This window comes from Eumetopias jubatus, unplaced genomic scaffold (genome assembly GCF_037043125.1).
Source record: "Eumetopias jubatus isolate StellerSeaLion01/CBP00866 unplaced genomic scaffold, mEumJub1_p1.0 scaffold_15, whole genome shotgun sequence".
NCBI lineage: Eukaryota > Metazoa > Chordata > Mammalia > Carnivora > Otariidae > Eumetopias > Eumetopias jubatus.
In genome coordinates, this window is record NW_028274821.1 from 62,128,045 (window position 1) to 62,154,553 (window position 26,509).

The 26,509-nt window shown below is 48.6% G+C and overlaps 1 protein-coding gene across 1 annotated transcript in view; it reads right to left on the reverse strand.

Annotated features, from left to right (window-relative positions):
• Window positions 1-5,643: 5,643 nt before the first annotated feature.
• GABBR2 (gamma-aminobutyric acid type B receptor subunit 2) overlaps window positions 5,644-26,509 on the reverse strand; it is a 343,177-nt gene continuing 322,311 nt past the window's right edge. The window contains exons 14-19 of the mRNA XM_028108852.2: window positions 24,910-25,020; window positions 20,373-20,597; window positions 18,061-18,243; window positions 15,395-15,524; window positions 11,105-11,222; window positions 5,644-8,154 (exon numbers count right to left, since the gene is read on the reverse strand). Coding sequence (XP_027964653.1) covers window positions 7,989-8,154; window positions 11,105-11,222; window positions 15,395-15,524; window positions 18,061-18,243; window positions 20,373-20,597; window positions 24,910-25,020 — 933 coding nt within the window. The 3' untranslated portion in view covers window positions 5,644-7,988. The remainder of the gene's footprint in view (window positions 8,155-11,104; window positions 11,223-15,394; window positions 15,525-18,060; window positions 18,244-20,372; window positions 20,598-24,909; window positions 25,021-26,509) is intronic.

Sequence of the window (26,509 nt, forward strand, 5' to 3'; positions counted from 1 at the left end):
CAGGGGTTGCCTATCTTCTTTCCACTGGGTTATTGGGAGCCTACTAGCTCCAGGACTGGGTGAAGATGGACTTTGGGTGATTTCTTGTGCTGTTCACATGCACCGCAAATCTCCAGGGAGCATGGGGAGAGAGGGAGACTTGAGATGAACATAGCTCTATGCCATTGTTTCAAATGAAGGTTGAGAGCCATAGAATATAGCAAAAGTCATCCACTCAAATGCCTATAGAGAAAAGATAGGTAATGATATACGTGAGTGAAGTGGGCTGGGTGTAAGGGAAAAAATACCCCACAGTGCAAGCAGAATGGTAAATATCAGTTGACACTTGGCCTTGATGTTGGGTAATAATAGGGTGTGGTGTGGCTACGGGGAACTAAAGAACCTATGACCTATATAAAGGAGTACCTCTAATCAGCTCTATTGTACTTTTCAAAAGAAACTAGAAATGCAGATTTTATGTAAATAATAATAATGATGATGATAAAAACCCCTTCGTAGGCAAACATTTGTGTTAACTGAAGCGAACACATCTGATTCCCCCATATGACATGCATGTTGTTCAGTCTGCAACCACTGAAATACGGGTCTTTGGGCTTATCCATTCCAACCTTTCACCCAGGGGAGGAAGTCCCTCTTCAGCCTCCCCGTTTGAACCCTTCTAGAGATGGGGTGGCCCCTCTATTCCATTATGCAAACTATTATGTTTGCGGAGCCAAAACATAATAGTCTCCCTGGAATTTACTGCAGTCTGTCCTCCTTTGTCACTTTGGAGCAATGAAGAGTAAGATAGCACCTTACATGTGATGGCTTCCCACAGAAGGTAATCGTTGTCACGCTATGCTTTCCCACTGCCCCCAAATCTTCCTTGAACTGTGTCCCCATGACAGGATTTCTAGGTTTGTCCCTGTCCAGTTCCGCCTCCTCCCGAACTGCCCCTGAGAAACCGCATGACTGGAACTGGAAGTATGATGGTAGGGAAATACATGCAGATCCCTTGTAACTTTCATCTCCAAGATGCCAAGCAAATGGGGACATCAGTCCTGCTAAGTCATATCTTCCCCCTTCGACATCTATTTTGAAGAGATCAGATAATGGGGAAAGGAAAGATCTCCCTTCTGCAAAGCCAGGTGGAAAAGTGGAAGGATTTTACGGGGGAAGGAGTTTCCTTGGAGATGACACATGCTGCGTTTGTGTTTAACCTGGGGCCTCCAGATGCTCTGAGAACAGCAAGGAGATACAGAAGCCTACTCCGGAAGCTCGGGCTTCTCCTTCCTCTTCAGCCTGACCACAGGTGGACCACTCCCTTAGCCTGACTGAACCCCCCACGACCTTCCTCAGTATCCAGTCACTCCATGGGAACCCCACGTCTCCTGTCAAGCCACACTGGGAATGCCACTGGCCACCCACGGAACCCTCCTCTCCTCGGCTGGGCCATCTCTTTCTGGCCCCTTCCTCCACACCTCAGGAGCATCAGCCCTGGGCGTCAGGCAGTCCAGTGGTTCTGAAGTTTTCAGCTAATGGTCGTTGTCAGTCCCTTACATGGTGCTGGGGAGAGGGTATGGAGGAATACTTCGGGTGCCCCTAATCTCATGGGGGAGGAGAACTTGTCTAATGTCCACCCTGTTCCCCAGGGGATGAGAAAGAGACGGCTACTGGTCCCTGGACTCCACATCCTCTTGCTTCCTCTAGTTTTGACCCACAAATCTCACCTTGCCCCCAGCATCAGGCTGTATGTACAGGGTTGGGGGGAATGAAGCTGGATGTCGCCAGTCTGTTCTGCAGAAATCACACGAAATCACGACTTCCTGCGGGTCCTGCATTGAGAATACAGCCTCACCTCTGGTGGTCTTTAGAACTCAGGGCAGAGGCTCTGAAACCAAATCCAGAGAAACTGGTAACATTCCAGTGGCTTTCTTACTACAGACTTCAAATTTACTCCCAAGTGGCCTTCTCCACAGGTGGTGGGTCGAGGCTGGCCTGTAGGTGCTCTGCTCCCTGGTTCTTTCCCAGGCGGTGGAAACGGAGTTTTTTTGGGGGGCGGGGGGCGGTGCACGAGACACTTTCTCTAATTTTCAGAAATGGTCTAGATGGAATTGTCACATGGCATCCCCCCCATTGAGTAGGCCACTGTAGCAAGAAATTAGAAGGGGGGAGGAGTTAAATGTATGGGCTTCTGACACTACTGTGATCCCAGAATCTTCCCTCCCTGCCTTCCCCTCTCCGTTCTCTCCTTTTCTTCTCAGCCCACTGCCTCCCCAATGTATCTATAAATCGATATCTGTGTCACAGAAACCAGGTTTGACTGTTTTTTTTTTTCTTGAGACAATAGATTGAATGAGATTTGACATTTACTTCTGTGTCCTGCAGGACATCTTTTCCCAAAGCACGTTCAGGCTTAGCATGTTGTGTGCTGTTTTTCTTTATGCTGCAGAATCTTCATAGACTCTACATTGATTTTTTTTTTCCTGCCCAGGAAAAGGCATGTTTTATGGAGGTATATACTTACCATATGTGACTATATATAATTGTGTGTGATTATCTGAATATGCATATATGTATATGTGTATATCACGCATAAGTGTACAGCACAAAGAATTTCCGTGAACTGAACACAGCCCTGTAACCAGCGCTCCGATTAAGAACTTGAACATTACCAGCACCCAGAAGCCCTCCTCACACCATCTTCCCCACTATCCATCCCCACCAAGGTAACCACTATTCTGATGTCCAACAGATTATTTTTGCTTGTTTTTGAACTTGATATTATTGGAATCTTACAGTACGTCCTCTTTATGTCTGGTTTCTTTCAGTCTGCATGTTTTTTTTAGATCCATTCATATTATCACGTGTAGTTGTAATTTTTTCCCCATTCTTGCTGCTAAATAATATCCCACTCTGTGCATATATCACTTTTTTTTCCTGTTCTGTTGATAGTATTTGGTTATTTTCCATTTTTTTACCAGCCTGATCATTTTAAAGCAGTGAATATCATATCCAAGGCTGGCATATCTCCCCGGAAGGGTGAGCATCTTCCATCTTGCTTCCTCTGCCCTGGGCTGGCAGGGTCTTGCTAGATCTTGGAGGCCTGAGGGCTCTGATTCAGCATTCAGGGCTGGGGGCTGGGGGTGGGGGCGCGGATCTGGGCAATGGGCAATTTGGGCAGAGTTCTGTCTCTTGGCTTGCCTGAATTTCAGTACAGTGAGGGATCCCCCTGCTCACATTGTCCAGGCCAGAGGCCCTCAGGCTGGGTTTAGAGTCTCAGGCGATGCCATGGATGAATCTCAGAGCTGTGCAAATCTATAAAATTTAACAAGATTGTACTTTTATTTCAAGATAATCTAAAACAAATTAAATAGGCATATTCCAAGTCATCGGAATCCAGTTACTTCTGATGAGACAGTTTAAGGAAGTGGTGAAGAGGATGTGTTCTGGGGTTATCCCTGTTCAAATTCCACCCCCCACCCCCCCAATCTCAGCTGCGTGACTCAGGACAGCACTCATCCTCTGTGCCTGAGTGCCTTTAGCTGCGAAAGGACGGCAATAATCGTTCCTACTCTGGGGACCCCGTAAAATCTGAATGAGATTATGCCCGCTAAGCACTTCTAGTGCTCAGCGAACATTAGCGCGCAATCACCATTTGATTTGTGTGTATTATCTGGGCAGCCCCATCTCTGTCAATGGCTCATGAGAAAAACACAAAGGTGGATTTAACAGAGAAGTGATGTGTGAGAGTCAAGTGAAGGCCAAATGATATCACGGAGTGCCAAATAAATGAAGTTTTCACAGTGGTTTAAATAAAGAAAAGCAGTGTGATAATTGAGTCATCACACCAGGCAGGCTGAGCTCAAAGGAGTGTGCCCGGGAGCGGTTGGTGCTGTGTTCTTGTTGTGAGCTGCAATTTATTTTTCTGCAAAAACCTCATCTATCCCATCAAATCAATGTTGTTAATATGATTTTTATTGGTTTTGTCATTTTATTTGCATTGAAGTTATAAATTTGTTTTGCCTTTATATGAAAGATGCAAGCATGAGCTTATATTTAGTTTGCACAAATTTAGGTAACTTTATAAAAACAATTCAAGTCGACACTGTGTCTTAAAAGCCAGTGGTCAGTTTTAGAAACACTGCTCTGGGGGCTTTGCACTGGAATTCAGACGGAGGGAAATCCAAGGTATTTCCTTTTGACACAGAGCCCTAACTCATCATGAGTGCCGGAACTCTCCAGTTACAGATGTGAGGAACCGGAGTCGAGATAGCACCCAAGACATCAAGAACAAAGAGGGCCAAGCCAGTAGCTCTTCACTACCACGGGAGCCTACAGGCCAGCAGCTCCTCCAGTTTCCCCGCCCTCCAAAGCTCTGAGTGTGCACTTGCTTTTGTGATTCAGGTGACCATTGCGTTACCGGTTACTGGTATTGCCTTCTAAGATTTCTACTTTTGCATTCAGGATCTTTGAGATTTATGGCTCTGTGGGATAAAATGTTGCCTGGTACTTAGATAACCTAGATGTCATGGAGCAGATTTCTCTCCAGGCCAGGATTCAAGAGGTCTGATTCTTGGCAGGCTCATCATTGAGGATCCGGCACTAGAAAGCTCCTACCTGGGACCAGCCTTCCAGTGAAGTCTGTGGGGCCAGTGCCCCCTCTTCTGGGGCCTGCATGCCTTCACATGGCCTTGGCCCTCCCCAGCCTGCTTTGGCCACCTTGCCTTGGCTCTATCGTGCCTCAGCCAAAATGTTTAATTCTGCGAAAGTCTCAAGGAAGACTGTTCTGAGCCACTGGGAGGGCCTGCTGCTGGGTGCAACGTGGAGGAGGCGGGTAGGACTCCCATCCTCAGGGAGCCCCTGGCCTGGGGTGGGGAGAAGGGGCCGGTGTGAGCATGTACCCAGTGCCATGAGAGGGAGACAGCATCCTGAGTACAGAAAAGAAGAGAGAATTTCATGTGGAGGGATCTAGGAGGGTGTTTTGGATGGGACCTTGAAGGATGGCGGGATTTGAGATGGAGCTGCAGGCCGAGGGCCCATCATGGTGCAGGAAATGCATTCTCTAGGTGAGGAGGCTCGAAAGGAGAAGGGGGCCAAGTCACAGGCTGTCAGGCCTGGAGTGGGCGTCGGGCCTGGGCAGGAGGTGAGGCTTCTGGGTTAGAGACTTCTTGTTTGCAACAGATGGGAACTGGACTTGAACTGAACTAGGCAAAAAGGGTGACTTATTCGGAGAACTGAGAATCCTTCCCAGCAGGGGAAGGGACCCTTCAGGAACAGCTGACCAGCTAATCAGACACCATCAGGACCCATCTTTTGATCCTATTTCTCTCCATATTGGCTTCCCTTTTCTCTTTCATGGCTAAATTTCCTTATGTGGAGGAATCCTGGGGACGGGACTACTGGTCGGGCTCAGGTCAGGTCCCCACTGTGGGATCCATCAGCTGGGGTCACATGGTCGTGGGGCTGCTGTTACCGTCTGCAGAAGGGACGGAGAGATGCTGAGGAGGCGACCCAGAACCGTCCCCCCGAGTTGCTGAGCGGAGGAATAAGACCTGCTCGGACCTGCATTTTGGGACAAGGAGGCATTAAAGAGGACAGTTTTTTTTTTTTTCCCTTTTATTCATAAAAACAAATTTGCAACAATTTATTAAAAATTGATACCATGCAATAGGGGTACGAGAAATTCCTCATTTACATTTGATTCTGGCAGTCCCGGTCTAATTTAAAGCATTTGTGCACTAACGTCACTGGAAAATGCCTTCAGGCTGAAGCCTCTTCGGAAATGTATGGTGTGTTTGCTGCGTATAAAAGAACCGTTAGATAGCTAGAGTCACTTCTGTGGGTCTTGTTATTTGCAGGGAAATTAAAAAAAAATGGGTGAACCTACAGTATCATTAGGACAGAAAATGTACTTCGTGGGTGAACCTAGAAGACTGAGCACGGTCAGGGGTCACAACAGGTTACGGACGCACACACTCACCTCTGACTGTCCAATACTTTTTTGTTTCTGTTTCCTGCTATGCTGGAATAATATTTCTACAGGTATATTTGTGTGTGTGTGTGTGTGTATACATTATGTACAATGAATTGTCTCCTTCCCTTGGAAAAATTAATGTGGTCCTTTAAATTAAATCTGGTTTTGGTGAAATCAAGAAAGCAAGTCAATACTGGTAATACACAGTGAGTGACAACACCGATTTGTAGTGCCTAAAACAGACAATGACTTCAATTTGACCTGTGATGTGTTGACATTTTTTTTCTTCCCTAAAAGCTATAGTACCTCCATAACCTCTCTTGGGGGGAGGGGAGGGGAAAGCTATGCTACATGAAATAGGGTGTTTTTGAAATGTTGGCGATGGTAGGATTCCTGTGGGCCCTTTTGTCAAAGTCTGGTGGTGACAGCAGTATATTCCTGACTTCAGTGGTCTGGGAAGAGATTATTGCCTGCCTGTTGAAGCTGCCATTAGGTTTCTTTAGGGAGTGAGCGACCGCTCAGTTGTGCAGACGTCCTGGACGCTCTCCTTCAGGCCTTTCTTTAGCAAAGAATGAACCTGTCTAGGAATGTCACAAAAGTCGTCGGGAGCCTCTCTCCACCAGGTTATCTTGGTAGAGGGCTGTGCTAGGAGCTTCTCTGAGCCAAACCCCTGGCGGTTGTGAGGACCGAAGGTCATGGTCATCCTGATTCCTCACGGGTCAGGGCTGCTTCACGGTTTGGTACGAAGCTTTCCCGGACAAGATCAAGTTTTGATCCTCAGAGTGACCCTGTGAGGTAGGCAGGACGGGGGTTATTTTCAACCCCAATTTGTTGGGGAGGGGAAACCGAGGCTCAGAGAGACACTAGTGATTTTCCCAAGGTCATGGAGGGAGTCAGCCATGGAGTGAGGACTTGAGCCCAGGTTCGTCTGTCTCCCAGGCCAGTGCTCTCTGGGGTTCGGTTGAGAAGGAAGAGTGATCTTATGAATGAGAACCAGTGTGTTGACTGTGACCCCCAAGGGCCAGCTCCCCGGCTTGTCCGGATGGAAGGCCACCTTCGGGAAGCCAAGGAGAGCCCTCTGCTAGCAACTCTCTCCCTACAACTACAGGGATGTCTTCTAGCAGAATGCCCAATTCACTTTGGTCAGAAACAAAGTCAGTGGGAAAAAAACCAACCCCAGCCAGCCCTTGGGCCCTGATGAGAGGTTAAAGTGCACAGTCTTTCTTTAGCGTGTTTGCTGGGAACAGACATTCCATGATTAGCTCGGGTGGTCCCCCTGATTACTGGAACACCTGATACAAACACAAGGACATGGCCAATGTGGTGGGTGCATGACCGACTGTCGGTGAATGCTGCAGAGTGGGTCTGCAGTGACGTGCCCTAAATCCCCATGGTCCCGGAACGGGTGTTATTGTGTTAATGTGTGGCATTTATCAGAGAGTAAGGTCCCGCCGGGAGGCATGGGAGTCAGCCTGCTCCCATACCCCAGCCCTCGGGCCACCTGGCTGCCCTGCAGACTCCCTGTTCCAGGAAGGCTGGGGGCCTGGCTGCCCTGCCCACCTCCTTCCCCAGTGGGCAGAGGGGCTGGCCTTGGGGGGGGAGGGGCACAGCCAGGGATGTGTGTGCAGAGGCAGAGGTGGTTTCTCCAGAAGCCCCTCGCCTCTTCTCAAGGCTGCTCAGGGACACTCGGTGACTTCTAGCTGGAGTTCTAGTGATTCTCTCCTTGTCTAGGATTTGTTTTGTTTTTTGTTTTTTTGCAAAGTTTCAAATATCCCAGCTCTTCCTTCTTTGCAGACATCGAGGAAGAAGTCATTTCCATTCCTCTTCTTTGTGAAAGAATAAAAACTTCACAAATAAGGCGCGAGGTCAGGTGCCAAGTGCCCCCATCCTGTCCACGTGAGTGCCACCGAGCAGCCCCACAAGGCCAGCCGTGGCGCCTAGTGGCTCCGCAGCCAGAGCTGACAGTGTTCCCGTGGCCTCTGCTCCGTGAGGTTCGGTCATGGGGGAGGCCCCGGCCCCAGGCCTCCCACCCCTACAGGCCAGAGACCATAACTCGGAAGGAGGGTGGCACGTGTCTGTGGCGGGGGCTGGCGGTGGGGCTGACGCAGGGGCTGACGCAGCTGGCATCCACGCCTCCGATGGATGGCAGGTAGGCGTGGTGGAGGATGGGGAGCTGGAGGGACAGCCGGCGCTGGATGCTGTAGCACGGGGAGGGAGAGAAAGAGAAAGAGAGAAAGAGAGAGAGAGAGAGAGAGAGAGAGAGAGAGAGAGAGAGAGAGAGGAAGGGAGGGAGGGGGCGAGAGGAGTTTTAGTAAAGGCTACCTGGATGCTCACCAGAACGTTCCTGGGACTCGCTTTGGCTAAGAACCTGATGGTGGGAGAACCGTTATCCCGAATTCCAAGGTCTGTCCATCCCATCATCTAACCATTCACCCACCTAGCAGGTATTTAATGCGGACCTACACCTGCCAATGACTGCCCTGGGAATAACCAGGGAGATGGACCAAGCAAAGGGGACGCAGTCTTCCTGAGCGAGAGTGCGGCCATTCCTAAGCACAGGTTTTGCTCATCTCACAGGGCTTTACTGCTGACACAGACAGTTCTCACTCTACTCTCGAGAGCCTCCAAATGGACTGAGAGGCTTCTCGCTGCTCTGGCCTTCCACATTGGCCCCTCTGCCCCTGCCTTGCCCAGGACCTCAGCCCTTCTTGCTGGGCTGATTCCAACAGAAATTCCTTCCTGGTCTTTCAGCTTCTTTGGTGACTAGTGTTATCTTTCCAACTCTGGGGCGGTACATGCAGGGCTGCCTAAGATCTTTTGCCTAATTCTCCAGGTGAAACTCTTACGCACTCTCCACCCAAACCCTACCCTCAGGCGGCTAGTTTTCCCTAACTCACTGCTAAGGGCAACTCTTCCTTGCCTTTGCACATGCTCTTCCCCCAGCCTGGAATACTCTCTCTGTTTCCCCTTCACTACCCAGTTTAAACTCCTCAGAGAGTGGGCTCCATCGTCCTCTGAGCTCCCAGAGTTCTGGGTAAATTCCAGAAGCACAGCCAGAAAAGCCCCGAGGCGGGACGGAGGCAGGAGTGATGGGTGATTCCTGGCAGTGTGTGTGGGGGGCTGTGCTCTGCCCACCTGCATCTTGTGTGGTTCTCTCTTGTGCCTGGGAAGCTGCATTCTCGGTATCCTTAGGCCTCCTGTGTCCTCAGTGCCTGACCGGTCAGGTGAGGCCCTGCCCCCTACCCCCAGATCTTCACAAAAACCCAGTAGGTAAAAGAAGTATTGCTAGTCCCACTATAATGACTAGGGAAGGGTACAGAGTTTAAGTAACTTGCTAATGGAAACAAAGCCAGAACTGGGGAAGGTGCGTCTCCTGCTTCTTCTGGGGAACCACAGTGCTTTGTGAGGGAGGCAAATCAACTCACAGGGGTCACCTCATCCAAACAGGTATGCCCCTGGTGTATATGCATGGCACTGAAGGATCCCAAGATGGATGGGGACAGATGCAATGCCGCCCCCCTCCCCCAGAGGACCTGTGCCTTGGAGAGTTTCTACCAAGGACACCTCACAGGTGCTCATGAGGTCAGCGTGTTGGAGCTCTCCTTTTGAAACTCAGGTTGAACCTGTGTGTGTAACCTGAGCTCTGATCGACTCCTTAACGCAAGAGGGTGCTGGCAAAGAGTCCAGGTAAAGGGAGGCTGGAGAATAAACTCTAACCTGGGAAGGGCTATGGGCCTGGGCCAGGTGGACATCTGTCTGTGGTTCTCAGAGCTGTGGTATTTTGCTGTCTGATAGTGGGGTCCTGTTTACACTGTCATTCATTTAATAGACGTTTGCCAAAAACCTATCGGTGCCAGAGCCTGCATTCAGTCCAAGGGACATGGGAGGGGCTCACCCCTTATCCTCAAGGTGCTTACACTCTAGCAGAGGGTACTCATAAGCAAACCACTGACGACTGCCACACAACCATAATAATTATTCTGGAGTGTAAGCCAATGAAGCCTTGGAGCTAACTGGGGTGAGAAGCTATTGGCTCTGACACTAAATGGCCCCAAATTACACTATAGTTGGTGATTTGGCTGTCTTTGCTGCTTGTCGCTTCCCAGGGAGCAAGTTTCAGTGTTGACATTTCTTTTCTTTCCTTTTTTTTTTTTTTTTTTAAGATTTAAGAGAGCAAGAGGGGCAGAGGCAAAGGGAGAGAGAGAATCCCAACACAGGGCTTGATCCCACGACCCTGAGATCATGACCTGAGCTGAAATCAAGAGTTGGACGCTTAACTGACGGAGCCACACGTGTTGGCATTTCTGATCTCTGCTTCCAAGCTGCTATAAGCAAGGAAGAACTAACAATTGCCAGTGGGAACACAGCTAACAGAGCTTAGATGTCACCTTCTCACTGAATCGCCTCTGATCGCTCTATTTTTTTTTAAAGGTATTTTTGGGAATCAAGTCTTTTTTTTTTAAGATTTTATTTATTTATTTGACAGAGAGAGCGAGCGAGAGAGGGAACACAAGCAGGGGGAGTGGGAGAGGGATAAGCAGACTCCCTGCGGAGCAGGGAGCCCAATGCGGGGCTCGATCCCAGGACCCTGGGATCATGACCTGAGCCGAAGGCAGACACCTAACGACTGAGCCACCCAGGCGCCCCTCTGATCACTCTATTTAAGGTTATAATCCCTCACCCCTTGCCCTGCTTTATTTTTCTCCGAAGCACCTAGGATGTAATACACTAGATTTTGCTTTTTTAAATGAAGTTCTTGTGTCACCGGATAGAATATAAGCTCTGTGAAGGAAGCGATTTTTGTCTGTTTTTTTCACTTCCTTGTCTGACACACAGTAGGTGTCAGTGAATAGTTGTGGAATGGTTAAATTTTATATATAATGAAGGCACTGTGCCTCAGATGGTAGACAGACCTGGGTTCAAATCCTATCTCCTGCACTTAGAAACTGGGGGAGCATCGACAAGTCACCTGCTCTTTCTGAATATTCGTTTTCTCAACTGTAAAATGAGCCTTGTAATTTGACCTGTATCATGGGGTTGCAGTGGGGTTCAAATAAAATAACACACGTGAAAATGCGGTACAGATCGAAATTGCTGTGCAGGAGTAACATGCTCTTCCGCAATAATTCTCAAGGAGAGAGTACTTACTGTTCTGGGGAGTTTATATCTTCTATAGGATCTTTGCATGTTCGAGAGGGCTCTGTTGTGTTCCACTGTAGCTGGGGATTTTGATCGAGGTGATTTTTTAAAATGGCCTTTCCCCCATCTGAATGCAAAACAACAAGATCACAACACATTCTGTTAACTTCATTAAAAAAAGAAAAATGCAGTCTTTCTAGGATGCTGCCCAAGGAGAGAGAATGCAAAAGAGCCTATTATCCCTCCAGAGCTGCAGTTTCTGCAGTAGCTCTCTAGGGCCGAAGGCAGTGAACCCAAAAGCTTCCACCCAAGGATGGAAATGGCATCCTGGGGATTTCCTTTCTCCAAGAAAAAAAAAGGGGGGGGGCGGAAATCCAGTCAACCAATGTAAGTAACATAACTTGGAAATGGAAAGTTCTAACATAAAGGCCTGTTTCACTGGTGCACAGGGATGTAATGACAAAGGAAATAACCCTCCAAGGTAAAAAATATATATCCCTAAGACTGCCAAAGACAGAAAAGAGTAGTAATAGTGAACTGCTGGTGGGAGTATAAATTGGCATAATCTTTCTGGGGGGTCACTGTCAATAGGCATCAAACCCTAAAAAAAGAGTGCTCATCTTCTACCCAGAATTTTTCACTTCTGGGCGTTATCCTAAGGAAATAATGAAGGGTGTGTGTGAAATTATACACAAGATGTTCAAATCAGCATTGTTTATAATATAAAAAAGTTGGGACTAATCTGATTTTTCCAGTAATAATGGATTAGTTACATACTCATGTATGTATGGGGGCTCCATTCAAAGATATACTGTGTAGCTACAAAATGTGATGATGTGGATGCTTTTTCAACCCTCTAAGCTTCAGAACCATCTAAGGAGATTTAAAGAAATATTAAATATAAAAACCCGGCCCCCACCTGAGGGATCTGCAGGAGCATTGCTGTTTAGTTGTTTTTCTACAGTGGGTAACTTCGTCAATGTCATTTTGCCCCCATGTGAGTACAGTGGATCCTCTTTATTCACGGATTCTGTATTTGTGAACTTGCCTACTCGCTAAAATTTATTTGTAACCCCAAATCAATACTGCTAATGCTTTCAGGGTCATTTGCTGACACACAGTGTTGAAAAATTAACATTGACCTCATGGTCAGCAACAGCACTGTAACGCATGCCGGAACAAAGCCCATCTAACCCATGTTTTTTTTAAAGATTTTATTTAGTTGACGAGAGAGACACAGCGAAAGAGGGAACACAAGCAGGGGGAGTGGGAGAGGGAGAAGCAGGCCACCCGCTGAGCAGGGAGCCCGATGCGGGGCTCGATCCCAGGACCCCAGGATCATGACCTGAGCCGAAGGCAGACGCTTAACGACTGAGGCACTCAGGCGCCCCTAACCCGTGTATTTTCCCTGTCGGGCACATCACAGCCTTCTCGCACTTAGGCATGCGTTATAGTGCTGTTGACCATGAGGTCAATGTTAATGAATCAACACTATATGTTAAATAAGACGTCTGCAAGCAGAAACACACGTACAACAAAGTTATGTATTGACTGACCAAAATGTCAACCCAAGAGAGCCTCGCAGGAACCAAACCCTGTATTCCCCCCAGGAGCAGTGGTTCGGTAGTCACTAATTAATTCATGATTCACAGCAACTTTATCAAACACAATCACCATGAATAATGAGAGCTGACTGCATATTCTTAGGATAAATTCCAAAAGTGGAACTGCTGGGTCTGAACAATTTCTATTTCAACCAGCAAAGTTTGAGAATGCCCATTCCCCCAACTGTGTCCTCAAATTCTCTGTAACTTTTTGGTCTGTCTTTGCCAGTCTCATTGGTGAAAATGTTATCTCACTAAAGATTTCATCTGCATTTTAAAAAAAGTTTTTGTTTATTTATTTGAGAGAGAGAGAGAGAATGAGTGGTGGGGAGGGGGAGGGTCAGCGGGAGAGGGAGGGCGAGAGGGAGAAGCAGGCTTCCCGCTGAGCAGGGAGCCCCACCTGAGGCTCGATTCCAGGGACCCTGAGGTCATGACCTGAGCTGAAGGCAGAGGCTTAGCTTAACCAACTGAGCCACCCAGGTGCCCCTCATCTACAGTCTTTTAGTAAAGAGTGAGCTTGAGCATATTTTCATAAACATAGGAACCTCTTGCACTTCCTTCCGTGAGAACTCTCCTTTGCCCATTTTTCTTCTGTGTTGTTGGTCTTTTTAAAATTAATTTGCATATAATTATATATGTCATATAAATTATATAAAATTTCTCCTTATACGTAAGAAAATAAGCTCATTACCTGAGTTACAATATTTTTTGGCTTGGTTTGTTGGATTTTTTGACTAATGATGGCTTTGTGTTGTTAAAAAATTTTTTTATAGTTAAATTTATCAACCTTTTCTTTTGTGGTTTCTGTGTTTTGCATCAAGCTGAGAGAGGCTTTCCTCTCTGGATTATATATATATATATGTATATATATAAAAAAATGCTCCTGTACTTTCTGTGCTTTCTTTTAGTTCTCCCATGGTTTCACTTTCTACATTTAAATCTTTTATCCATCTGGACTTTATTTTTGTGTAAGGTGTGACATAGGGATTTAACTTTATCCTTTTCCAGATGGCTATACACTTATCCCCATTAAATGTATTGAATAATTCATTTCCCTCCACTAATTTGAAATGTCCATCTTTACCAGATACTAATATTTCTGTGAATAATTTCTATTCTTTCAATTTACTTGTTACTTATCTCAATTCAAACTTTTTTTGCAATCAACCTATATAGTAAGAATTTTATAATTTGCTTTTATAATACTTATGACTTCTGTAATAAGAAGAAACTATAAAAAAACCTAAAGATTTTTCATTGATTTAAAAAATAATTTTATAGCAAATTAATGAACAAATGCTGACAAAATGCAAACAGAGAAGTAAATGTCAAAGGAATCCTTTCTCACTGCACATACTGTTCCTTTTCACACAGGTGGATACTGTTAACAATTTGGTGTTTGTTCTTCCAAACCTTTAAAAAAATGCACTTAACACAACGCACACACAGACGTGTGCATGTGTGTGTACACTTATGTATATCATAATGATAGCCTTCATCTTATTTTCACTTGGAGAACTCTCCATATTTACACAGATAGATCCATCCCATTTTTTTTTAAGATTTTATTTCTTTATTTGACAGAGAGATAGAGAGCACAAGTAGGCAGAGAGGCAGGCAAAGGGAGATGGAGAAGCAGACTCTCCACTGAGCAGGGAGCCCGACGTGGGGCTCAATCCCAGGACCCTGGGATCATGACCTGAGCTGAAGGCAGCCGCTTAACCGACTGAACCACCCAGGCGCCCCTGATCCATCCCATTTTCTAATAGCTGTATTATGTGCCTTTTATTTGATTGTGTCATAATGAATAAAACTGCCCTATAGGATGAACATTAATTCCAGTTTTTCTCCCCTACAAATAACGTGGTGATGAGCACCACGTGTATACGTCTTCGCCCACGTGGGAGTACTTCCCAGGGGCAAGATCTTGCTAGTGGAGTTGTTAATTAAGAGGTTTTAACATCGAGGGGCGCCTGGGTGGCTCAGATGGTTAGGCGTCTGCCTTCGGCTCGGGTCGTGATCTCGGGGTCCTGGGGTCGAGCCCCGCATTGGGCTCCCTGCTCAGCAGAGTCTGTTTCTCCCTCTGCTTGTGCTCTCTCTCTCTCTCTCAAAATGAATAAATAAAATCTTTAAAAAAACAAAGGTTTAACATCTAACATATGGATATGCCCGACTGACTTCCAGAACATTGCAGGAGAATGCCTATTTCTACACACTCTTAACACCGGTGATCTTTGAAAATTTTGCTGAAATGTAGGCAAAAACTGGATTGTGTTATTTTGGCTAGCATTTCCCAAATGGTTGGTGAGATAGAGTGTCATGTCATAGCTTACTGACCATTCCTTTCCCATACATCGAGAAGGCACATTTGAAACCGTGAAATGTCACTGGAAGAAGGTAAACTCTTCACTAAGAACACTGTGCCCCCAATCAGAACCCCGGGACTGCTGGCCATGTCATGTACGTGCGCCACTGGAACCCAAGAGACCGAGGGACAGAAGCCCTGGCTCTAGGCAGGGTAGGACTCCAAACGGAGCCCGAACTGTGGATGCCAGGTGCTCCAGCTCTGCCTGTGTGGCTTCAGGTTAGCTCCACCCCCTCTCTGAGCCTCAGTTTCTTCCTCTGTAAAGTGGAAGATGGCCAGCTGCTGTCTGATACCAGGTCCCCACGTTCCAGGGACCCCGCCTCCTCCTACCTGTGCTCTCAGTGAAGTTCCCAAGGTTGAGGATGTCGTTGAGTTCTTGGTAGTGGTTCTGTTTAATGTAGGTGGTCTTTTCTGGTGTATCCTGCAGCTGCATAGTGACCTCTTCCAAGTCTTTATCCAGCTAGAAGGCAAAGGCTCCAGCTGAGTTAGAGCCCCGGGCCCAGCCCCTTCAGCCCAGCTCACAGGGTCATGGGGCTGGGCCTCGGGCGGGCTTCGGGAGGGCGCCCAGAGCCAGAGAGGCTGCTGCCTGCTGGGGAAAAGCTGCGGAGGGCCCCTGCTGGCTGTCAGTGCAGGAGGGGCCGGGAGGGGAGGGGCCTGGTCGCCGTAGTGATGTGTTCAGAGCAGGCTGGCGCCTTGACAGAGCAGCTGGGCTAGCCCGGGCAGGCAGGGTGGGAGAGTGCCAGGGCGCAGGCTCTGAAGTTGGACAGGCCTAGGGGCAAACCCAGGGCTGCCCCTTACTGTCTGTGTACTGGCTTGTGAGACTTGAGTCTCAACGCCTTCATCTGTAGAGTGTGGTAACAACAGTACCTACCTTTGTGGTTATTGTGGAAATTAAAGGAGGCAAAGCACTGAAAGCTTAGCCCAATCTTTGACACATCGTAAGAGTAATCTGCTACTATAGTAAAAGTACTATAATTATTGTTATTGATACCTAGCAGGACCCTTGGAGGGGAGGACAGATCTGTGGGCTGGTCAGCTGTGAGCCTCACATGGACACCGAAGCTGAGCACAGTAGGGGCTCCTCTAGAGGATGGACTGCAGCTGCCTTCAGTTATAGAAGAGTCAGGTGCAGGCCCTGGGGCAGTTTAGCCCTTGAGAAGCCTGGTGCGCGTGTGTGTTGGGGAGGGGGTGGTGACTGGGAAAGGCAGTGGACATTCTACTATAGCATAAGGGAGAGGAAGTTATAAACTGTAAAGTGTTGTTCTGATGTCAAGAGCACAGCCATTAATTTTTAAATACATTTTCACGTGGAGGAGGAGAGAGATACCTTTTTCTGTGTGACTCAAACAGCAGGGCTAGGAGCAAAGGAGGCCAGATTGTGACTCGATTCCAGGAAAAACCACCCAGCATTTTAGGGATTTTGACAATGACTTCGGTTTCAGGTTTCCTGAAGTGAGTGAACTCTTTTTTGCTGGAGTGTGCAAGTAAAAGTCAAATGTCAAGTCACGGTTGTTCTAGTCAGAGAGAGGTCTGAGATTAAAACGGAATCAACAATGGGCTTTGAGGGACAGAAACCTTTTCTACTTTGCTCTGGTGACCAGTGGGGGGCTATCCCATCCTAAGGCAATCAGGCTTAGATGCACAGACAACTGTGTAGTAGATCTTTGTGACAGACTAACGTGAGTTCCCCCAAAAGGCTACTGGAATCTAGCAAATACAAATATGGAATGTCCAGTCCCATCTGAATTTCAGGTAACGATGAATTTTTTTTTTTTTTTTTTAGTGCAAATAGATCCCAAATACTGTATGGGCCATCCTTATACTAAAAGTATGCTTGATTGCCTGAAATTCAAATTTCACTGGGGCACCCTGTATCTACTCCGGCAACCCTGTATCTCACTTCTTCCTCACGGTTCAACAGTAGAGAGTACATTTCCCAGCCTACCTTGTGTCTAAGTGTGATCATGCAAGTTCTTGCCAAGGTGACTGGAGCAGACCCAAAAGGTGCACAATTTTTTTATCACTTGCTCATCCCTTGTGTGGACTTCCTCTTCCCCTCCTGTGACTGAGAATAGGACATGCCTTCCCCCCCCAGCTTTAACTGTCCTGGTGAGGAGTGCACCTTGGGGAGGGGCAGACAGCAGGAGTGAATGAGCCTCATCCAGTCATGGCCATGGAGGCAGAGCTGCTGGCCAGCCAGGACCCAACTCCTCAGGACCATTAGGTGAGAGAGAAATATTTTCTTTGGGCCACTTCATTTTGGGCCCTCTTTGTTACAGCAACTTAGCAAGTTATCCTGACTAACACGCTCGCCTTTGTTTCTTCCCCATTCCACTCGTCAAATGAGGGTTTCTCTGGGAAACATGCAGCCTGCAGATCATGGGCCAGTCACACCCCTGGACCCAAAGACAGAGGGGAAGAAGGGGAAGGTAATTTGGTCCCCCCTCCCAGGTATAGAAAGTCCAGAATTGGAGGTCTGGCTTAGAGAAATCTAGTTATGGCCTCTCTGGAATGCTGAAGAACCAGTTAAGGACCCTCAAGACAACAGTGAGGTCTCAGCGAACTCTCTTGCCTGAAAGTTTCTCTTCACTCCCTCCTGTCCTGCTGTACATCATATGGGTGAGGGTGGTTGTTGGGTTGGGAGAGCGAAAAATCAAGGGTGGGGGGGTCCCCGCACACTTAAGAAGCTCCTATAATCTGGGAGCTCACAAATCTCCAAGAACTTTCTTTCTGAGGATGTCTGGAATTGGGGCATGTCTGGCCTCCATGAGCCTGGGTCAGGTGAGCGAATTCCGACGAACTGCCTCTGTCTAGTTTATGTCCCTGCTGGTTCTCTCGGCTGTAACCCCAGCACATGGGATGGCACAGCCTGATGCAGGGGATGTCCCGGGGTGGGGGGTCCAGGTTGGGAGCGGCAGCCCTGAGAAGTCCTGCCCTGAGGTAGACGGATGCAACTGGGAGGCTGGGGCCCTGGCTGCCGGTACTGGGGGAGCTACCTCGGTGATCTTCATTCGTAGGCGATGGTTTTCAGACTGCAGGCCCTCCAGGCGGGACGTGCTTGCTTGGTTCACGCTGGTGACTGAGGTGGACGTTTTAGAATCTTCCTTCTTCTGATTCTGAGTGAACTGGAATCGCCTGTTCTGGGTTGCTGCGTCTGGGTTTGTTCTCAGAGTGATGAGCTGAAAGGACAAGGTACGGCTGAGAAGAGAAGCGCGGGGCCCTCCCCTACAATCTCCCTCCACTCCGCCACAGCAGGTCCTGTGCTGGAGGCAGCACGGACCCAGGCTGGGAGCCCGGAGCCCTGGGCTCAGGCTTGTCTCTGCCACTGACCTTGGGCAGGCCCCTCCCCGCCCTGCTGAGTCTCAGTTTCCTTCTTCATCAGCAGAAGTCTGGTCTCCTGATCCTGACTCCACCTGTATCCCAACTACCCCTCGGAGCCCACCGGCACCCTTTGGGCCTGATTCCAGTTAAGCCTCACTCTGCCTTGGGCCTCGTTCCACATGGAAAATAACCCCGAGATGACAATGGAAGACAATGGATGGAGATAAGGGAAGGCTTCTGCTTCTTGGAACCATTGGTGAGTGTTGAGGACAGACTTGTGACTAGCTCCGTCATGGACAAAAGCATTGCTGTAGGAGAGAAAAGGCTGCTACCTGATCCTCATCTCAACTCATTTATTCAAGAAACAGTCCTGGTCTGAAGCAGGCTCTGGGCCTGGACTGGAGAGCAGGGACTGGGTGAGGCAGGGCCCCTGTCTGCCAGGACCCCACGGTCCAGAGCCCAGAAGTACCGAGGGCAGGCTGGGCTGTGGGTGCTGTGGGCCTGGGCTGGGCTCTGTGGAGGGCCCAAAGGATGGTGAGGGAAGGGAATTCTAGGAGGGAAGAAGGGGCATATGGAAAGCAGGGGGGCCTGGGGCTCAGGGCGCTTATGGAGAAGGGCAGTCTGGATGGTGGGCAGGGTTCTTTGGGGAGACTGGAGGAGACTCAAGGGTCCTAAAAGGCAGCCTTGTATTGGGGACTTGATTCTAAAGCCAGGAAGGCAATGAGGAGCTCTTGAGGGTGACCGAGAAGAGTGACAGGGTCAGGGCTGGGCTTGGAGGCATCTGGCATCTTTGACCGGAATGAGAGAATGTCAGAGTGCAGGCAGAGAGGTCTTGGCATTGGCCTGGAGCCTGGGCACACGCTGACAAGCAGAGAAGGCAGGCATAGAGGGTAGCAGTGCTCCAGGGAAGTCACCGCTTGGCGACTCACTGCATGGAGGTGCCATGGGCCGTCTGTTTAGGGCACAGTGGACCCCGACTGATCTCTCATCCCCCCATACTCCAAGGCACACCCTACCCCACTCAGGCCAATAATTCCTCCCACCTTCTCTATTTCCCATTCTTCTCTGATGCTGAGACCAGCCTACTGCAGGGGCTCCCGAGATGCCCAGGCCTCTGGTTCACCTGCCCGCTGCTGGGAAGGATAAGGTTTGAAAAACACCCTCTCAGGCTGATCTTGAAGGTCAGGACTTCAGATGAATGGAAAGTGTAAGTGGCTGTTAAAAGTGGTTATTTATTCCTTTTTACCCACTAATGCTACTTCTGAGGCTCCATCTGAAGGGTGTAGCCAGAAATGGGGATCATGTGTTATGTAGAGAAAAGAAGTTCATTTATAATATAAAAAATCTGGAAACGACTGTAATGCTCATCAATAAGGGAACTGAGCAGAAAAGAAAACACGGAACATCCCCTGCCAGTGGTGGTCATGACTGAGAAACACAAAGGAGAAATTCACAGTGAAAGAGGCAAACTACAAAACGACATGTGAGCTCTAATCACAGCTGTAACTGAGAAGGCACCACTGCCTAACCATTTAAAAAAGACTGTGGGATAGGGGGGCGCCTGGGTGGCTCAGTCCTGATTTCGGCTCAGGTCATGATCTCAGGGTCCTGGGATCGAGGCCCGTGTTGGGGCTCTGCGCTCAGTGGGGAGCGTGCTTCTCCCTCTGCTCCTTCCCCTACTCTCTCTCTCTCAAATAAATAAATAAAATCTTAAAAAAAAAAAAAGACGAAGTAAATACATCAAAAATATGTAGTTTTTCGTAAAAAACTAAAACAAAATGTTAACAGTGATCATTTTTGGGTGGTAAGACTCTGAGATTTCTGGAGAATTTGATTTTTACTTGTTTGCATTTTCCAAACTTTCCATGATGTGAACTGTAATCATCCCAAGTAGAGAAAGCATAAAACGGCTAGAAAGCAGAGGAAACCAGCAGTCCCCTGTGCAGGGCCAGAGGCCAGAGGGCAGGACGCAGGGGGTGGGCCGTACCTTGGGCACGAACACCAGGCAGAGGGTGATGGTGCTGCAGAAGATGATGACCAGGGCAACGATGCAGAACTGCACGTTGGGCTGGTCCCGGGTCAGGAAGGAGACGGCGGCCCCGATGATGCACATGATCCCCACATTGTAGACACTCATCCCGATGTACTTGCTGTCATTGAGGGCAGGGATGCTGACGTTGCGCGTCTCCCAAGCCAAGAAACAACCGAACAACTGAAATGGTGAGCGGAAAGGGGAGGTGGTCATTATCACGGGATGGCACATGCCTGCCGCTCTGAGAAGGGGGGCTGGGGGATTTGCTGTGGGCCAGGTCTTCTGGATGTCACCCTCAGTCTCCACTGTGGCCCCGGGGGGAGTCCTGCTGAGGAGATGCACACTGGGGGTGTTAACGGCATCTGGTTCTCCTCCGCCCCACTACTGGTTCACGTACAGCAGGCCATGGTAGGAAGGACAGACATGATCTCGACCACCTCCCCTCCCTCTAGAGAGAGCACGGAGGCCCAGAGAGGAGGAAGGGGCTTGTCCAAGGCCACACTGTCATACAGTGGCAAAAGTGGATTGTGTTTCCAGAACTTCAGTCCAGTGCTTTTTACTACTAAATAAGGCAGAGCCCCTGTGTCTGGGACTTCTATTTTCTCTCAATGCACAAAGTCACTCAGAATAGAGACTACATACCCTAACTGTCCTTGAATCTGGCTGTGGTGTATGAGTAGGTTCAGGACAGTGCCAGGTAGGTGGAAGTGGTGTGTACAAGTTCTGGAAAGTATGTATAAAGGGAAACGGTGTTCCTTTCCCTCCTTCCTAGTAGAAGGAGTGGAGTGTGACGGGTGGAGCTTGAGCAGCCATCTTAGACCAAAAAGTCATCTGAGTCTACAATGTGGGAGCTGTATGGTGAAGACGGGGGGAGCCACAAGATCCAAGGAGCTGAGATTCTGGGAGCCCCCACCAGCCCTAGATTGCTCATCTGAGAAGGAATTTAACCACCTCTTTAACCATTACTGTTTTGGGTTTTCTGTCACTTGTAGCTCTACTCCTACCTGATACATCTCCCCAACAGAAATGGACAAGGTAGAGGTCCAATGTGATCTGAAGCAGGGTATGGAGGGTTTAGCCTTCATGGGTGGTCTAAGGGGAGGGCCTGTTGAGGAGGAAGTACAGATGGAATGCCAGGCAGAACGGTGGTGTGGGTGGGTGGGGGAGGAGCTGACCAGGACCGCTGAGCATGCAGGGCCATCGGCTGCAGTCCAGCCCTTCCAGAACGTCTTTCCTCAAAGGCCCCTCTTCCCTCTGACCTCACCACTGCAGCTCAGGGCATCCAAAACTGCATGAGCCATTTAATATCACACTGAGGGCTTCTGTTTTCAGGTTTGACTTCGTAGGGTAGCACGATGCCCTGTGCTAGAAGGGTGGCTGGCACAAGGCTGGAGGATCTGGAATCTTTGGGCAAGTCACTTTGCCTCTCAGGGCCTCAGTTTCATCGTCTGTAGAATAGGGATAATAATAACACCATTTCACAGGGTTTGTATCCAGATGAAATGGGAAGATGGCTCTGAAAGCATTTTGTAAACCAAAGTGCCTGGACAAGAGTTGGCTAAAAGTTATTTTGTGAAATGGTATTATATATACAGCCACGGTTGCTTTCCTCTCCTTTTCTCTAAGTGTATTGTCTCACAGACAGATTTATTATTATTAAAAAAAATTTTTTTAAGATTTTTTTTAAGTGATCTCTACACCCAATGTGGGGTCCAAACCTACAACCCCAAGATCAAGAGTTGCATGCTCCACTGACAGAGCCAGCCAGGTGCCCCAGACTGATTTATTTTTTAAAGATGTCTTTTAAAATGGGGAGCCAGAAGCCCAGGAAGCAGATACCTAAGAAGAGAAAGAGTCCAGTGGCTGTTGAAAGCCTGCTTTGTGCTGGTTTCTTCGTGTGTGGTCCCTTCAGTCCCATAGTGGGGGCTGTGCTGGCCGGACCTGGCCGTCCATGTCTTCCAGGGGAAGCAGCAGAGGTTGGTCCTGCCCAGGGGCCGGTCCTGCCCAGGGGCCCACACCAAACCATCACGAGAGTCTCTACCCATTGTAAAATGTGGGCAAGTCTGGGGACCTGGTGGTTGGCTGCCAATCTCTGAAGCGTGTCAGAAGGAAACGGACAGCAACTCGTTCTTAGGCCTTCAAGGAGTAGAATGAGGGTTCATGGGCACAAGGTACATCGAGGCAGATTTTAGCTGAGGATAAGGAAGAACCTTCTAGAAAAGCAACCCAATTATAGTGGGTTGAACGGTGGCCCGAAAAGATAATGTCCATATCTGAATCCACGGGGACTGCATATTTGGAGAAAGGGTCTTTGCAGATATAACTAAGGGTCCTGAGACAAGATCAGCCTGTATTATCCAGGTGGGCCCTAAATCAAAGGACAAGTGTCCTTATAAGAGACCCACAGAGAAGAGACGTGGAGAGGAGAAATGGCCATGTGAAGACGGAGGTGGAGATTGGAGCGATGTGGCCACAAGCCAAGGAATGCCTGGAGCCATCAGCCGCCGTGGAGAGGCAAGAAGGTATTCTCCCTAGAGCCTTTGAAGGGGGCACAGCTCAGCCTTGGTTTTCAACTCCTGGCCTCCAGAACTGTGAGAGAATAAAAGTGTGTTGTTTCAAGCCTGTCTGTGTTTACCAGTTTGTGGAGATTTGTTCCTGCAGCCACAGGACTCTAATACACCATCCATGGGTGACACAGGCCACTCTGAGGTGGGTGATCTCCCCATCTCTGGAGGTATGGCAGCGATGAGTGATGGAATGCTTGTCGGGGATGCTCAGCGGGGGCTGGAAGTGCTGAAACTCTGACAGGGGAGTGGGCCTACAGGGCTAGGCATACTCTCTCCAGCCCTGAAATTCTGTGGTTTCAGAGTGGGAGGCACTAGGAGCTAGAATTTTAGTCACAAGCCCTAAGGGCCAGGAGGGTGGAGGACAATTCCCTATGCACACTGGGAACAGTAGGGCACTTGTGCTGCCAGATTCAGCTTTTACTGACACCATCTGGCTGAAGGTACTAGCCCCACTGGAAGAGACATGGTCATCTCCAACCACTTTTGCAAGTAGGTGCAGAAGATAACGGATGGTCAAAACATTACAGATGAACACAGCTTAAAGAGTCAATCGGATTCCCCATAATCTAATTTCACAGTCTCAGATCAGGGAGCGTGGAGCAGGAGGGGTCCCGGAGAGTCTGGTTTCACTCTCTTTATTCAGCAAGGGCTGGGGGCCTCAAGTCATGGGTACCGCTTGCTTCCTGTGAAGGGAGCGCCTTCCTTCCTAGGGGGCGCCACCACATGGGCGGCCACTGCTCTGTTGTACAAAATCCTTCTCTACTGTGGACTTGAAAGCTGCCCTCTGGCAACTTTGCCCACTGATGACGGATCTGCCTTCGGGTCTATGCCACCTGTCTCTGATAGCTCTGGTGACCATGTCTCCTGAGCGCCCTTCTCCAAGCCCAGGGCCACTGGCCAGTCCTCAAAGTCCCATTTCCACTCTGGGTCCCTCCTGTGGACACCTTCAGGGTCATTACCTTGTGGGGCCCAGATTGCAGCCCACTGGTCCTCATAGAATCCCTATGGAAACTAGTCTCAACTAGTATAAAGTGGGGGACAATCTCTGCCTAGAGTCCCCTAACACATGCCCTTCGGGTGTGGCCCCTCAGAAAGAGTTCTCCGAAGCAGCAGAAGGTAAGGATGCTTTTGAGCAGTACAAGAAATCCCTCTTTCTCTGACCTTTGGAGAAGGCTTCATTCTTGGCCTCTAAGGGGAGGCTACACAGAAGCGAATGGTGGCTCAGCTTGACTGGGGAAAGAACTGGGGAGGGAATGGGGGCTGGTTTCCTGTTCCTGGAGGGATTTCAGTGGAGGCACGGTTTGCACAGGATTGGAGAGAAGATTCAGGGGTCAACGTGGGATAAGGTGGGGTGTGGCTGCCCTTTCAAGTCCTTCCAGACGTGGGGGGTGGGCTTGGTATCTGATCTTTGATTCTAACAGATGGGTGGAATGGAAAGAGTACTGGGTTCGGAGGTTGGAGGTTACGAGTGCCCTTTAACCTTTCTGAGCCTGACTTCTATAAGACGAGGATGATTCCACTCACCTCCCACAGATTTTGAGAGAATGCAGTAAAATGTGGGATGTGAACGTGTGCTGGATGTTGACAGACTGCCGCTCTGGGGGCACTATGGTGGCTACCCTGAGGCACACTCATAGGTTTTGGGGTTACTCTGTGGTTAAGCTCTTGAATCTGCCTCTTACTACTGAGTGATCTCGGGCAAACCAAGCCTCAGCATCCTCATCAGTGAAATGGGGCATTATCTGCACCCATCTCAGAGGGTTGTTGTGGGAATCGAGAGAACACGTGGCAGACACGGGGCCTGGCAGTTAGTAAGTGCTTCGTCCTGGGGGCTCTGTTTATTTTTATGTTCACAGAGGCCCCTGGGAGAGAGAGCTCTGACAGAGAAGCGGCCCCCCAACCTCTGCCTTCTTCTCCACACCTACCATGAGAAGCCCCTTGTAGGCATAGACGATGCCAAGCCAGATGGTCATGTGGGTGTTCTCACAGTGCTCCAGGAGAGGGCGGATAGAGATGTCTCGTCCTGCTGGGTCCGGCTGTGCAAAGAGAAAACAGAAACCCAGGGATGGCACTGGGCATCTTTTCATCAGCCAGGGCCCCATCTGATGGCCACTTGCTCTCCCATGAACTACAGCCAGTCCCTTGTCCAGGAGGCCTTTTGGACCCCTCTTCTATGTTCCCACGAGGCTGCTTTCTCTTTGTCGGTCATGATTCAGCCCTGCACTCTAGTTATCTGTGTTATTCATGCCTTTCAAACATGAGTCAGATCTCCTGAGGGTAGAGAGTGGGTCACTTCCTGTGCTTCTAGTACTTAGCATGAGACCTGGTCCAGAGCATACATCTGTAATGTTTGTTGAAAGAATGAAGGTGAGAATAAGGCACAACTTATGTCAAGAGGCCTTCGGGTGTCTCTGGGATTAACTCCAATAACTGCTGACTGAGCCAGCCTGGGGGCCTGCCGAGCTCTTCTAAGGAGACCTTCTTTCCCATCACCCCCAGTGCGGGGAACAATGGCGGCAGCCATGTTTTATTCCACATGACCTATCCTGGGCCAAAGTTGATTGGATAGAGGGTGAGTACTTGACCCACAGCAGCCAATCCAGAGTCTGGTCAGAGACTTACGAGGTTTCCTAGTGCGGTGTTCTGCTCAAAGAGGGATGGTGGAGAGGACCCTACCCAAACATGGTCTCTCTCAGAAATTTGAGCTAGGAAACTCTGGGCAAGAATCAGCCACACGGTGGAAAGAGGAGAAAAACACACCCAGAGAATGAAAAAAAAAAAAAGTATATTCTACAATGTCTTTTCTGAACCATTTAAAAGTAAATTGCAGACACCCTGACCTTTCACTCCTAAATATCTAGCAAGTATTTCTTAAGAATGAGGAGATTCTCTTATATAACCACATATACTTACCAAATTGAGGACATTTAACTGATACAGTATCTAATACGCTATCAATTTTCAGATTTTGCCAATTGACTCAATTAATGTCCTTTAAGACAATTGTGGTTTTTCCAAAGCAGGGTCCAATCTGGGACAATGTCCTGCATTTACTTGTCATGTCTTTAGTCTCCTTTAATCTTCGACAATTCCTCAGCCTACTTCGATCTTTTATGTCATGTATATTTCTGAAGAATCTGGTTCAGTTATTTGGTAGAATGTCCTTCAGTTTGGGTTTGTCTGATGTGTTTTCATGATTAGATTTGGGTTATGCATTCATGGTAGGAATCCTATGTAAAGTGATGTTTTTGCTTCTTTGGAGCTTCATCTCAGTGGCACTTGATGGCACTTTGTCCCATTACTGGTGATGTTAACTACGATCATTTGGTTCAGTGATGTCTGCCAGATCTCTCCACTTCAAAGGTACCATTTCCCCCTTGTAATTAATAAATACTCTGTGGGAGATATTTTGAGACTGTGTGAGTGTCCCGTTTCCCCACAAATGTCAACTCAGTGGTTTCAGCATCCAGTGATGGTTTCTACCTGAGTCACATTCCTTTGGTGGCCACAAAACGGTGATTTTTT